The sequence below is a fragment of the Poromitra crassiceps genome, assembly GCF_964638095.1.
Source record: "Poromitra crassiceps genome assembly, chromosome: 20".
Taxonomy (NCBI): Eukaryota; Metazoa; Chordata; class Actinopteri; order Beryciformes; family Melamphaidae; genus Poromitra; species Poromitra crassiceps.
The window spans coordinates 27002008-27017007 of NC_139637.1; the positions used below are offsets into that span (position 1 = coordinate 27002008).

At 43.9% G+C, this 15000-nt stretch overlaps 1 protein-coding gene across 1 annotated transcript in view; it reads right to left on the reverse strand.

Annotated features, from left to right (window-relative positions):
• The window catches only part of itpr3 (inositol 1,4,5-trisphosphate receptor, type 3), a gene marked incomplete at its 5' end in the record, with an annotated part of 192045 nt that overhangs the window by 50643 nt on the left and 126402 nt on the right, over positions 1-15000 (reverse strand). The window contains 8 exons of the mRNA XM_083657123.1: positions 2432-2550; positions 2908-3079; positions 3855-4030; positions 4884-4977; positions 8471-8579; positions 9301-9449; positions 13076-13257; positions 14613-14733. Coding sequence (XP_083513249.1) covers positions 2432-2550; positions 2908-3079; positions 3855-4030; positions 4884-4977; positions 8471-8579; positions 9301-9449; positions 13076-13257; positions 14613-14733 — 1122 coding nt within the window. The remainder of the gene's footprint in view (positions 1-2431; positions 2551-2907; positions 3080-3854; positions 4031-4883; positions 4978-8470; positions 8580-9300; positions 9450-13075; positions 13258-14612; positions 14734-15000) is intronic.

The window sequence follows — 15000 nt, forward strand, 5'->3', positions numbered from 1 at the left end:
GACTATTTTGTCTCGCCGGTTCTCAACTCATATTCAAGGTTATGAAAACTACATTTTGATTGCAAAATGCATGAAAATATAAATAAATGGTCTAGTTTTGTTTCTTTGGCAAGTGACCATGGTATAAGCGGGTTAATGCACTTCGAGGTGTCCATTATCAGAAATGAATGGTCTTCGCGGAAGCAACCGTCCTCAGGTTCACGCCTCTGCGTCGTCCATTAATTTCTGATAATGGACACCTCGTGGTGCATTAACCCTTACTTCAATCCCTCAGTGTGACAGTTATGCTGGAAACACATTCAAATATGATCATCTTAATAAGATAATTGGGCAAAAGTTGGAACGGCGGCAACCCACAATTGCTCAACCGGGATGCGTGAAGCTCCAGTTGCAGATGAGGTCGCGCAGTGGCCGAGCTGCGTGTGCGACCTCGAGGGCAAAGCAACGAGGCACGCTAGGACTGAACACTGCCAGTTCAGCGCGCTCTATTATTTCTAGTAGTTGTAAAGGAAATGAAAAGACTGAGCCTGATTGAGAAAGTCATGTTTTGTGCTTCACCTGCACACATAAGCATGTATGTTCCCGCAATCAATATTTTGATCAAATAAACATGCAAACAATACAGCTCGCAGCATTTGTTGAGTATATATATATGAGTGTATATATATATATGAGTATATATATATGAGTGTATATATATTTTATTTTTATTTATTTTACCAGGCGAGACAATTAAAGCAGCTACGAGCAACTTTTTTGATTGTTATTAAACAGTATAAATTTAATATCAATGCATCACATCTTACCTCTAATAGTCGACGAGACCAACGCAGAGTAGTCTCGCTTGAACCCCGAGTGAATCGGCCAGTGTTAGTCTGTCTGTGGCCAGGGCAGATCAGGAAGTGAAATGAAACGGTTTGCAGCAGCCACTTCGGCCATAACCACAAAATAACTTCCAAAAAACCTGTTAGAATATAACGAGAGATGTTCCCGAGAGTATGCGTGGCGTTCACATTGTTTATGTTATGTTGCTAGGCAGCGCGAACGGGGTAGGCAGGCAGCTGCGTTTCACTTCCGGGTTTCACTTCCGCGTTTCACTTCCGGGTGTAGCCGGTCCGGCGGTAGGAGAGAGAGAGAGAGAGCCCCCTGTTGACGCGAGTTTAGACAGACACAGACTTAATAATCACCTAAGGGAGCAATCTCCGATTGACACGGCTTTGGTCTCAGCTACTATTATAGGTAAGATGTGATGCATCAATATTGTAATTATACTGTTTAATAACAATCGAAAAAGTTGCTCGTAGCTGCTTTAAGAACAAAATTCTTATTTACAATGTCGGCCTGCCTCATAAGGGGAAAAGGGAGGAGGGCTAAAAGATAAAACATGTTAAAAACAAAGCACATAAAACTACAATTAAATCGACAATTAAATGAGATGCAACAAAACAACAATAAGCATTAAACACAGCAGTAAAAAGCACATAACAACACAACAGCAAGCATCAACAAGGACAGCAACATTAACACAGAGAGGCATAAAAACAGAGAGTGAGCAGACATGAGCGCAAGGGGGCATAAAAACAAGTAAAGGTGGACAGTGGGGGTGTGTAATGGAAGTGATACAAGTGCTACCCTACAGAGAAGGGAAGCATGTACAAGAATCAGTGAGGAAGTCTGAAATAGTGAGTCTGAAGGCAGAGAGGGAGATGAGTTTGTCCAGTTTGAGGGTTTTTTGCAGAGCATTCCAGTCAGAGGGGGCAGCAAACTGGAATGATGCACGGCCAAGGGAAGTGGTGGATTTGGGAATTTTGAGTTGGATGTGGAGTGAGGATCGGGTGTTGTATATATATATGTTGTATATATATATATATATATATATATATAATCAATTAACCAACGATCGTGGTCGTATGGAAACAGTGTTAATCAAAATGGTTAAAAGTTATATCAATTTGGTCATTCAGTGGCGTTTTACTGCATGTAACATAATTAACAAGCCGCTAGCATTAGCCACAGTAGCCGATTACACACAATGTCCATTGGAGTGAATGGAGATGTTGCAACACTCCTATTATGGCTCTGGCGTTAGCTACAGTAATGATCACATGACATTTGACGTAACAGACAACCAGATTCTGGGCATTTCGGAGTTAAAAAAAAAGCAGGTTTGAACCCATAGAGGGCACTTTGCTGCCTGAAATGATACACTTTGTACAATTGTAACAGTTTGGTCTCAAATGTGGAGATTTTGACCAGAATCTATATTGGTTAAAAGCTGGAAAAAAATGTTTTGGGGTTTAGTCCTGCTTTAAGTCAGTTACTGAGTGTGTGGTTGGTTCTCACAGAGTTAGTTAGTTAGTTAGTTAAATAGAGCAGACCTGTAGATCATGGTTGTGGTTCTCACAGAGTTAGTTAGTTAAATAGAGCAGACCTGTAGATCATGGTTGTGGTTCTCACACAGCAGCTGTAGGAACCTCAGAATGGGCTTCATGATGGTCACAGCAGGTCCCATCTCTGTCTCCACTTCTCTCTGCTCCGCTATTGGCTGGGCTGGCAGGGAGGAGGTTACCGGGGCGATGGACGTTCCCTGGACCAATAAGGGGTGACCTCCTGAACCAGAAAGTACCAAGGCTCCAGAACCACCTTTAGAGAGGGAGAAGGATATGAGACTATTTCAGTTTTTTATCTCACCACTCTAATGAAGTCACACTAAACTGTGCTAACTGACATAACCTTAAGTTCAACTGACTTAGACATAAACTAAGCTACATATATCTGGACGGATAGGCAGAAACTCTGCGGCCGATATCTCCAAAACTCAGGCAACTAACACAAAACGATATAGATGGATAAATAGCACTAAAGGTGAGAGGGAATATATGTATTTTGGATTTTAGGGTGAGCTACTGAAGTGGATCTCACCATCGAGCTCCCTCTCGTTGGCCTTGTGGCTCATCTCTCCCACGCTCACAGACACGGTGGCCTTTATGTCCATCTGGGCTTCCTTCATCCGCTCATGCAGAACCTTAAAGAACTTCTCTGACTTGTTGTCCCCCATCATCAGCTTATAGAAGGAGTTCTGCAGGAGAAAGAGAGAGATGGAGGATGTCTTCACTAGGGGTGTCACGGTACACAAAAGTCACGGTACGGTACGTACCTCGGTTTTGGGGTCACGGTTCGGTACGAATACGGTATGGTACGAAAACGGGGAAAAAAGCAACAAATCCCAAATTCTGTTTTTTTCCCTTTGAATTTTTCTGAATTCTGCTTTTTACGCTAATTTTACCATCAGAAATAGTGTCTAATAAGTGGGAATGAATACATGTTTTACTCTCAGATGTCTGTATTCCAGCTGTTTGACAGGGCAAAGGCATTTCCCCCACTTTAAATATTTATTGTACACAAGTTTGTAAACAGAGCGCATGTGTGGAATAGCCTAATACTCGCTCATCTAATGGATTATTGGAACATGACAAGGAGTCATCCCCTCTTCCTCACCGCATCTTGCTTGTCATCCCACGCGATGTAAGTTGCTTGTTTAATTCAATTCAATTCAATGGCGTTCAAATAGCGTTTAGGTGCTTCTGGATTTGACGTATTCGTCGTGTCATTTCACGTACCGTGAAACGACGTACCGTGATGCCCGTACCGTGAACTCACGGGACGAATACATGTACCGTGATACCCCTAGTCTTCACACTAACTCTGTTTGAAGGGCTATGGCAGTCAGAAGGACCTTGTTATTACGACAAAACACAAGTTGTTTTCTTGTTGTATCGAGATGATATTGTATTGTGATGTGGGTTGAACTGCCCCTTTAAAGAGTGAGTGAGTGAGTGTGTAGGTGTGTGTACCTGGTTCTCGGTGTTGCCTCCCTCCAGCAGGCAGATGGCTAGCTGGATGCTCTCCTGGAAGATCTTGTCATTCTTGGTGCTCATCACCAGGTCAGAGAAGAGCCGTGTCCCCCCCTCTCTGTCCAGACGGCACTGCACCGCTGCTACAGCCGCCCAGTCCCTCTCCTGCTCCAAGCCTAAACACACACACGCACCCCCACACACACACACACACACACACACACACGCACACACACACACGCATGAACGCACACACACACACACGCACGCGCACACACGCACGCACACACGCATTAACGCACACACACATGCACACACGCACGCACGCACGCGCACGCACACACGCGCACGCACACACACACACACACACACACACACACACACACACACACACACACACATTTTAATATCTTTATTTGTGTTCACATTTAGACAAAACAAACAATAATAGATGCACAATCAATGGGAAATCCTATAGTGACAGATGTATCTAGTCTGAATCTATGGATAAAGGAAACAGCGCCTCCTCCAAATGTGGCGACTGCCAATTATTGCAGAAATAGAGCAGGATTTGGCCAGAGCCTTGGCTCTCGGTCTGGGCAGTCCTGCCCTCTGCAGGCCACTTACGACCAGCCTATGGACATTACCAAGGCTTCCAAATATGAAAACAAGCTATTTACAATTATACCCAAGCTGTAAAATGGCATCCTTGAGCAGTTGGTATTTCAAAACCTTGGTGATAAAAGCTTCTTCCAGACTGGAATCAAAAGCACACCCCACTTCCAAAATGGTGGCCTCTCTACTGTCCTCATCGACAACACACACACACACACACACACACACACACACACACACACACACACACACACACACACACACACACACACACACACACACACACACACACACACACACACACACACACACACACACACACACACACACACACGTGTTTTCAAAGATCTTGCTAACAAACAAAACACTTTAATAACACAACAATTCCATTTGTGTCAGTATTTGCTAGTGTACCTGCAGCTCCCAGCTCAGCCAGGTCACTCTTTGGGTTGTTCTTCTTGTTGGGGAACAGGTAGTTCTGCAGGAGAACCTTACGCAGAGCGATGCCCTGGAACACACACACACACACACACACACACACACACACACACACACACACACACACACACACACAGTTTACACACCTTTTCCCAGCTAGCTTAATTTTTTTATGTGATATAATGTAACTGCAGATACATTATTGCCTTTCTGAAGATGCTAAGCATCTCGCGCATCATCCCTTGGATGTTGTCATGCATTATCCAGAATAAAGTCATTCATTCTTTGGACAACAATACGATATTTGCTGATAAAAACACCATACGATTTAGATTTGATTCAATTCAATTCAACTCAGGGGCATGTGATCGATATGAGATGATATCATTTGCCCATTTAACACACTCAGTTACATTTATATCAACTCACAAAAACCAACTAAAATATCCACCACCAATCACCATCAACGGCACAGTGGTGGAAAGGGTGGACAGCTTCAAGTACCTGGGAGTCAACATCCACCAGGACCTGACTTGGGCCGGCCACACCGCCACTGTTGTCAAAAAGGCCCAACAGCGAATACACGGACTCAGGCGCCTGAAGAAATTTGGGCTAAGGCCAGAAATCCTTAGTGACTTCTACAGAGGCACCATTGAAAGCCTGCTGACTGGCTGCTTCACCACCTGGTACGGGAACTGTACCACCATGGACCGCAGGGCGCTACAGAGAGTGAGACGCGCGGCCCAGCACATAACAGGACGTGAGCTGCCAGATCTGTATGAACTATATAAACAGCGGTGCCTCAGGAGGTCCCTGAAGATCATCAAAGACACAAACCATCCCCACAACAGCCTGTTCTCCCTGCTACCCTCAGGGAGGAGATACAGGGTTCCAAAAGCACGCACAAATCCCTTGAGGAACAGTTTCTTCCCGCAGGCCACGAGACTCCTTAACATACACAAATAGTGTAGTAGCCGTACTGTACCGTACTGTAGCTGCTACCATTACGTATGTCTAATGTTTAATTGTATGTTTAATAAGGAATATGCTATTTGCACCTGTATGTCAAATACGCCGAATTTAAAACGCTGAGTTTAATTGTATGTTTAATAAGGAATATGCTATTTGCACCTGTATGTCAAATACGCCAAATTTAAAATGTTTAAGCACGTCTAAAGTATGCACATGACATGTGCACCTATGTGCAGTGAATATGCCACTGTCTCTGACTTGTCTTATCACTATACTGCCTTATTGCTTGTTGTGTCTCTTGTTGTTGTTTTTTTTTGCACTAATATGCCCTGTTATATTTGTACTATGTTGTAAACGGAGTCCACAGCACAATAATTTCACACGTGATACTTGTACCATGGAGTGACAATAAAAATCTTGAATCTTGAATCTTGAATATGATTTGACAATTTTATTTCTGAGCTCTTCCAGACATTTAAATCTAAAAAACAATCTATTGTTTTTCATAAAAAAAGGGGAAAAAAACTGTTGTTCACTATAAAGTAGGGATGTTCATTTTGAAAAAATAATCGAAAATCAGGGAAAATTAACGATCAATTATCGATTATATTAACACATTGACTGCCAGCCGTTTTTTTTTGCTGTAGGTAGCTTCTGCCAAGCCGTTTTTTGAGGATTCTGGCTCATTTTACAAAAGCCGAGGATTCTTTTCTGCTTGGAGTTTGTGAACATACAATATCTCAAAAGTACTAATAGAATGTGTACTTTCTCTGTCTAAAAGAGTTAGTTTGTAGAGTTAGTAGTTATGTAAGCATTAGCAATTGAATACAGCATGGTTTCAGCGTCAGAAAAAAGATTCAGAGATAAACGGCTTTTTGTGAAATTCGATAGAACAGTCACTTTAACCATTCATTTTTGGCATCAGTAAGACCTAAACAATAGTTTTGAACAGTAATTTCCTCCATAACAGCAGGAAACTCCCCTCTGCTCAACTCCTCCCTCCGTGGGCGTTCTTCTTGGCTGCAGCGCCGTGTCACAAGCACTTTCCTACCTGTGCAAATGCACTTTCTCATACTCTCGACCTCTCAAATAAATTTCTGAATAGAAATTAAATTACTCTAAATTAGAGCGAAAAAGAAACAAAAAAGAATGGGTTGAAAATCCCATTCTAAAAGCCTTTTATGGCTGTTTCCAATTTGGTGCTATTTTGCAAGGCAAAATCGCCTGCTGCACCACAAGCTTGTCACCAGTCTCACTGCCCCGCTGCCGCTGTGCGGCTGTGCCTGGCTGTGCCTGTCTGCGTGGCCGCTCCCCGAGGAAGCCCGGCTGGACTCGCCCGCCTCCCGGAGCCCTGGCCGAGAGCTCCGATGAAGCCCCTGCGACTCTGGTCATATTTACGCTGCGTGCCTCAAAGTGTGCTCCATCCGCAATCCACCAGGCAAGTTTGCAATCCCGCACCGCCAGCAATCAGCGCGAAAATGAAAGCGCCTCCGCCAATCCATTTTCATGAGAATGGAAATGGATCACACTGCTTTTTGCTTGCCTTCCTACTTCCTTGTCGCCACTTAGTGGGTCGGTGGAATGGGTTGTACACGTTGTACACGTCCAATACTTATATAAGATATGTAAAAGGGTTAGATGCACAACCCACCGTCAAAAAAAAAAAATCGATGCCAACGACGTGTTTACACGTTGTTGGCAGTCAACAGCTGGATTCTGAAAACGTGTATACACGTTGTTGGCAGTGAACGTGTTAATAATAATATTATTTTAATTTTTTTTTTTTTTTTTTACAAAATGAATGCCTATGGCAGAAAATACGAAAGACAACGTGTTCTCCTCAATGAACTCTTTATTTCAATGCGTCTCCTCTCCAACACTCTGCTGTCCCCGGCGCATCCCGGTGTGAATTCCCCATGTTTAAAACAGTTTTGTTGGCACAAAGGCCCGTGCCCAGCCAGAAAACTAGACTATATGAAGCTCCACCTCACGTTAGTCGGCTGTGCAATGGAGTGGGGCGAGGAGGAACGAATTCCACCCAAACCTAGTCTGCAAAAAAAAAAAAAAAATAATAATAATAATAATAACAAAATCGATAAGAATTCCACATGATCGATTCCATTCCTTAACGATCAATTATCGATTTTCGATAACTGATGAACATCCCTACTATATAGTGCAATTTCTCATGTTAAAGTGTACATGTTAGATAATAGAGCCCTTGATGATATTTGTGTGATGTATGATGATGTTCTCTCACTGTATATTCACACAAAGTGTTACATTTTGTTTATGGTTCATTATAACGTATGACTGAAAATAAACCATTCATTCATTCATTCATTCATTCATTCATTCATGCTTCATCTTCTTGGATTTACAAGGTGTATCTAAAGATGACGATACAATGTATATCAATATTTTCACTTTGCATCGATACAATATCGATACGATGATGTGATATCGATCGATATAACGACACAGTACTTCGATGTAGATTGATGTATCATCACACCCCTATTAGTTATTCTGTCAGTAAGTCAGTCAGTCAGTCAGTCAGTCAGTCAGTCAGTCAGTCAGTCAGCACCAACCTTGTCATCAAAGTCCAGTGTTCTGATCAGCATCTCCTGCAGCGTCCGCAGAACCTTGATACACAACTTCTCCTCTGCTGACATCAACGCCTTGGTGTGCTGGATCAGCCTACACACACACACACACACACACACACACACACACACACACACACACACACACACACACACACACACACACACACACACACACACAATGAAATGTATATGACTGCATACTCAGTGTTGGGGAAGCTACTTTGAAAGCATAGGTTAGGAAGCTACCAACTACTTCACCATGGAAGTAGTGCGAATGACAAAGGCAAAGCTACCCTGCGATAAATGTAGTTTAGGAAACTACAAGCTACGCAAAAAAAGTAGATCAAACTACTTTTTTTTGCTTGAGAAGTCTTTTAGTGTAAGGTCAGCATTAGTCAGTGAGTCAGTCAGTCAGTCAGTGAGTCAGTCAGTCAGTCAGTCAGTCAGTCAGTCAGTCAGTCAGTCAGTCAGTCAGACAGACAGACAGACAGACAGTGAGTCAGTCAGTCAGTGAGTCAGACAGACAGACAGACAGTGAGTCAGTCAGTCAGTGAGTGAGTCAGTCAGTGAGTCAGTGAGTCAGTCAGTCAGTCAGTGAGTCAGTCAGTCAGTCAGTCAGTCAGTCAGTGAGTCAGTCAGTCAGTGAGTCAGTCAGTCAGTCAGTCAGTGAGTCAGTCAGTCAGTGAGTCAGTGAGTCAGTCAGTGAGTCAGTGAGTCAGTCAGTCAGTCAGTGAGTCAGTGAGTCAGTCAGTGAGTCAGTGAGTCAGTCAGTCAGTCAGTCAGTGAGTCAGTCAGTCAGTGAGTGGACCCACTTGGAGATGAAGCCTCCAGACTCGCAGCGCGTGCGGGCATCAGTTCCCTCCAGGAAGAGCAGCTCAGGCTGCTGCAGCACGTCCACCAGCACAGACAGCTCTGCTGCCACCACAGGCTTCAGACGCTCCTCCAGAGTGTTGATGATGTCCTGACACACACACACACACACACACACACGCAGGCATACACACACACACTCACGCACGCACATACGTGCGCACACACGCGCGCACACACACACACACACACACACACACACACACACATGAATATGACCACTAGATACAGTAGCAGGTGTCTAATTGATCAAACGTAGCAGGGTTCGAGTTATGGGGGGACCTATGGGGGTCTTGGACCCCATAGCTAGAGTCTGGGACCCCATAGTCAATAACACCTGTGGGACTCCCACAATACTATTTTTTTTTTTCCAAATAATTTTTTTTTCAATGTAAGAATTAAATTATGTATGTTAACTAGATAAATAGGCTAAATAAGAAACATGTTTTCAGTTTTCCAAAACTACCGTGTGAATTGTTGTTTGTGTGAAATAGGCTGCATTTCACCTCCAAGCCACCATGTGTCGCCCATGAGCGCGTGTTCTACTACTACAACCCAGCTGGTGGAGAAGAAGCCAAGGTGTGTGCAACATCACGTGATATCAACAGCCTGCCCTGCCCTGGCTGAGCTAACAACTCATCTTTAGCTAGCAGCGTTACCATGACGACGAAAAAAAAGACTGAAGCCGCCAACGGGGTTTACAAGGCTTGATAACTTCGGTTTTGTAAAGAGACAAAAAACTGCTAACGGACAACAACCTGTTAACGCGGCAGCTAGCATTACTGCTAGTGCTACTGAAGTTGCTAGTACTAGCTCTGCTGCCAGATCTGATGATGATGATGATGTGACAGCCAACGTGGATAACGTTACCGCGGCCGCCCTGAACCCGATGCTCCGACCAGCAGCACCATACACCTGGACAGTTCATGTCTGACTTTGCAAGTATTTACAGTTTTTTGTTCTAAAAAGATGCTGCTACTGAAATATGCTGCTGTTAAGGGCAATTTGTTTTTCATTCATGTTCTTGATTACCTGTGCACATTTGTTTATATAGCCTAACATAATTTATTTATTTTTATTTATACAAATATTTATGATTTTATGTTTTCTCTCAGAAACAAGGAGATAATACAGTATAAATGCTGCTGTTAAAGGAGAATTTCGGTTTTTTTGAACCTGGAGCCATTTCCTGGCATTAATTAAGATTTGGCCACTCACCTAGCGATGTCTGCGGCGTTTCTGGGCATCCTAGCGTTGTTTTGAGATCAATATCGTCCAAGTCAGTCATAAAATGGAGTTGATTTGGGGCCAAGTGGAAGCCTGTATTTCCTGCATCTAAATAGCTATTTTTCTTCCCGTTTTCGCCAAATATCGCCGTAATCTGATCAGTCTACATCCAGCAGAGTAATATTTCACCCCAGGCTGTTTCCTGGAGTGCACAGGGATCCACTACAGGGATCAAATTACCTCAAACGTGATCTAGGTCACCAAGTCTCGTGAAGTCCCGCGATACTTTCCTGTCGACTGGCCAAATACAGGCAGGACGCTTTGCGGTCGTGGTTTTAGCGTAACCTATGTGGGGTTTGGCATAACCTTCGTTCTTTCGAATCCCACATAGGTTACGCCAAACCCCACATAGGTTACGCTAAAACCACGACCGCAAAGCGTCCTGCCTGTATTTGGCCAGTCGACAGGAAAGTATCGCGGGACTTCACGAGACTTGGTGACCTAGATCACGTTTGAGGTAATTTGATCCCTGTAGTGGATCCCTGTGCACTCCAGGAAACAGCCTGGGGTGAAATATTACTCTGCTGGATGTAGACTGATCAGATTACGGTGATATTTGGCGAAAACGGGAAGAAAAATAGCTATTTAGATGCAGGAAATACAGGCTTCCACTTGGCCCCAAATCAACTCCATTTTACGACTGACTTGGACGATATTGATCTCAAAACAACGCTAGGACGCCCAGAAACGCCGCAGACATCGCTAGGTGAGTGGCCAAATCTTAATTAATGCCAGGAAATGGCTCCAGGTTCAAAAATACCGAAATTCTCCTTTAACTCATTCACCGCCAGTTTAGGACTGCCAATATTTAGCACAGGCCAAAGATTTTCATAATTGTTGGTCATCTTTCAAGACCCACAGTAAATTATCTATTAGCACCAGAGTGATTTGCAATACCTCAAAATGAAGATGTACGTCTCTGGGTTCACCAGGAAAAAAAAAGTGAGCTTTTAGCATGTTCTGTACTCTACTTATAGCCATTTATATACACCCTGTTTTCCCCCAGAATGTCTCCCAGAGAAAATAAACAGGAGAAAAGGCAATTTTTGTAAAAGGGCACAATCTCAGGCATAACTCACTCTCAATTCTTTTATTTTGAACTGTATTGACATCAGACATGTAAATATTATTCGTTAGGACACAAATGACAAAAAAAAAATATATATATATATATATATATACACATGAAGTGCTTTTTTTTTACATTCAACAATACAGTTTACTCGGTGTGAGTGTGCAGACAGACAGACAGACAGACAGACAGACAGACAGACACACCGACAGACAGACAGACAGACAGACAGACAGACAGACAGACACACACACACACACACACACACACACACACACACACGATCCTTTTAGATTTCTAACCCCACATAGGATAAGCAATAACCACGCCCTGTGGCGCTGGGATTGGCCAGGAGCAACACTGGAGGGCACGCAGCCCAGCGATTTCATGAACCAACTGAAGAGCTCTTGAGAAGGACAGCGGGCTGCTGTGACTGCCTTCTGCCCGCTGCTGCCTAGCTGTTCCTGTGTTTATTTTGATTTGTTCTGGTACACCTGTCCTCGTCCATGTCTCCCTGTCATATCTATGATCGTTCCCGTTTTCCCCTCGGCTATTCAACACGTCCTCACCGCCCTCGCAAACTGATCGATCATTTCCTCATTCCTCCGATGATCAAACACATCTCTTGATTACTTTCTCCCGTTTTCTCCTGGCTGGCACAGAGGAAGGCGACTCCAGCTCGTGCAGCGCGCCGAGGGCGTTTCAATGGCGTTTCTCCTGTCTGCACAAGGAAGCGTTACCCGTTTTGCTGCTTTTCCTCTTGCTCAATTTCAAAACAACAGCTGCGGTATGTGTTTGATCGCGTGCTGTCGGCTACCCTTTGAAGGCAGGGACCTGTGTCTGTGTCACAGGCTGGGCAAGTGTTTGCTGCAGGCGCTGCACCAATAAAAACAAAAACACGTCAAACACGTCATTGGCGGGGAGGGCTATTTCTGATAACACGTCAAAGACGTCATTGGCGGTGAATGAGTTAAGAGCCATGAAACTATTTATTTTTCATTCATATTTTTTTTTGTTAGTTTTTGATTTCTAAGTCCAGAGATAAATAAGTGCAGAGTTAAATGTTTATTTAAGTTCAGCAATTTTGTCTCATTTGTCAAATTAAATTGTTGTATTTTATCAGATGCAAATAAGTAAAATAACATGGCATATATCGGAGGTGAGTGAGAAAAGGAACAAATATTAGTCTCAACAAATGTGTTATGCATGCAAATACTTCTGATGAGTAAGGGGGGAGAAAATGTTGGCAATCTGCTTTTGGGTATTTTGCCGAAATGTTTTCGTATGTTGATGGATCATTATTTTCTGGAGGCTGGTGTTGTAGGTGTAGTTGTTGTGAAGTGTTTTCTGTAGTCCACCTGGAGCTTCTCGATGATGTTCTTGTAGTCCCAGGGGTTCCCGGGCGCGGTGGGCCGGGCGGAGCGGGACGAGGACTTGTAGTTGGGGTTGGAACGAGACAGAGAGTTCAGAGCAGACGTAGACAACATAGAGCTGATCTGAGCCTCCAGATCCAGAGGTAAGATGATAGAACGACTCTTAGCTACAGAGAGAGACAGAGAGAGGGGGGAGAGAGAGAGACCAATGGGGGAGGTGAGGAAAAATATGAATATTTTCAAAGTCATATTTTTTAAGTTCTAGTGTGTGACATTTACATATAACTGAACGTCCGTTACATTCAAGTCATTACCAAATGATTAAAGGAAGCTTTACTGTTAATCAACCCACTTTGTATCATTAATCATCTCGGTAAGATAAGCACATGGCCAGTGTTTTATCTTCTCTCACTGTTTACCTCATGGAGAATTTGCTCCTGCTCCTGTCTGCAGAAACTCCGCCCCCACCAGCTGCAAGTCATTAGGGCTCGTTAAGGCTCTCCATGCGATTCTCGCAGATGTGAGATGTGCGCATAGTTAAAAAAAACAAAAAAACAATAACAGCCGCCCTCTGTTAATTACCGAATGGGCAACTTGGCTATGCTGCACACTGCTGCACAACATCTAGCGCATGAGTCAATGGGCCGGGGACCAGGGGCAGAGCGCCCGCAGTCTGGCTGCAGCATATAATAGACTCTATGCTGGAGGAGAAACTTCCACTGAGAGGAAAATCACGGAAATCGTGTTTCACAATACGTGTTTCACAATACGTGTTTCACAATCGCGCCAGTTTGTTGTATGTACATCAAACACAGATATGCCAGTTTGTTGTATGTACATCAAACACAGATATGCCAGTTTGTTGTATGTACATCAAACACAGATATGCCAGTTTGTTGTATGATATATATGCTCATGTTTTGGTCTCTGTTGGGGAGCTATTTCCCATGAATTTGACCATATCTATGGGTCACGGAAACAGGGAGGCTTCATACACCAAATTAAATGTATGTCATTATGTACAGGCTGTTTAAATCTAAGCAGCATGCTGTCTCAGGTAATGTACTGTGTCCACCATGAACACGTTCAGACTGTTTCTAAGTGTGGCATTTAATACAACGTGACACGTTATTCCTGCACACTTTGCTGGTGTGTCAATGTGGAATTGAAGACAATATTGTAATTGTAATTAATTGTAATATTACACTGGATTCTAACATCCCCAGAAATGATCATGTTAATGCAAGCATAATACCAATAAATACATATACCCGTACTTATTCTTTCTTTTTTTTTTACATACGACTCTGACAGTTACTCTGCCTCCATGCCACAGATCACAAAAGGGCGGGTATTCCGCTAGTAGTGTGTGTGTGTGTGTGTGTGTGTGTGTGTGTGTGTGTGTGTGTGTACGTTCTTGAGTGTGTGCGTGTGTATGTGTGTGTGCGTGAACGTGCGTGTGTGTGAGAGTGTGTGTGCGTGTGTGTGTGCGCGCGTGTGCGTGCGTGTGTGTGTAGTATACCGGTCAGAGCCAGTGTTCTGATGCAGGTCTCCACCAGGCCGCGGTGCTGCTGCTGCAGCCAGGGACAGTCCAGCAGGCGCACACTGGACTGCAGCAGCTGCGTCACTATGGTGTGATGAGTCTGAGAGAGACAGACAGACAGACAGGCAGACAGGCAGTCAGTCAGACAGACAGACAGACAGACAGACAGTCAGGCAGTCAGTCAGACAGACAGACAGACAGTCAGTCAGTCAGTCAGTCAATCAGACAGACAGACAGACAGACAGCGACAGACAGTCAGTCAGACAGACAGACAGACAGTCAGTCAGTCAGACAGACAGACAGACAGACAGACGGACAGGCAGACAGTCAGTCAGTCAGACAGACAGACAGACAGACGGACAGGCAG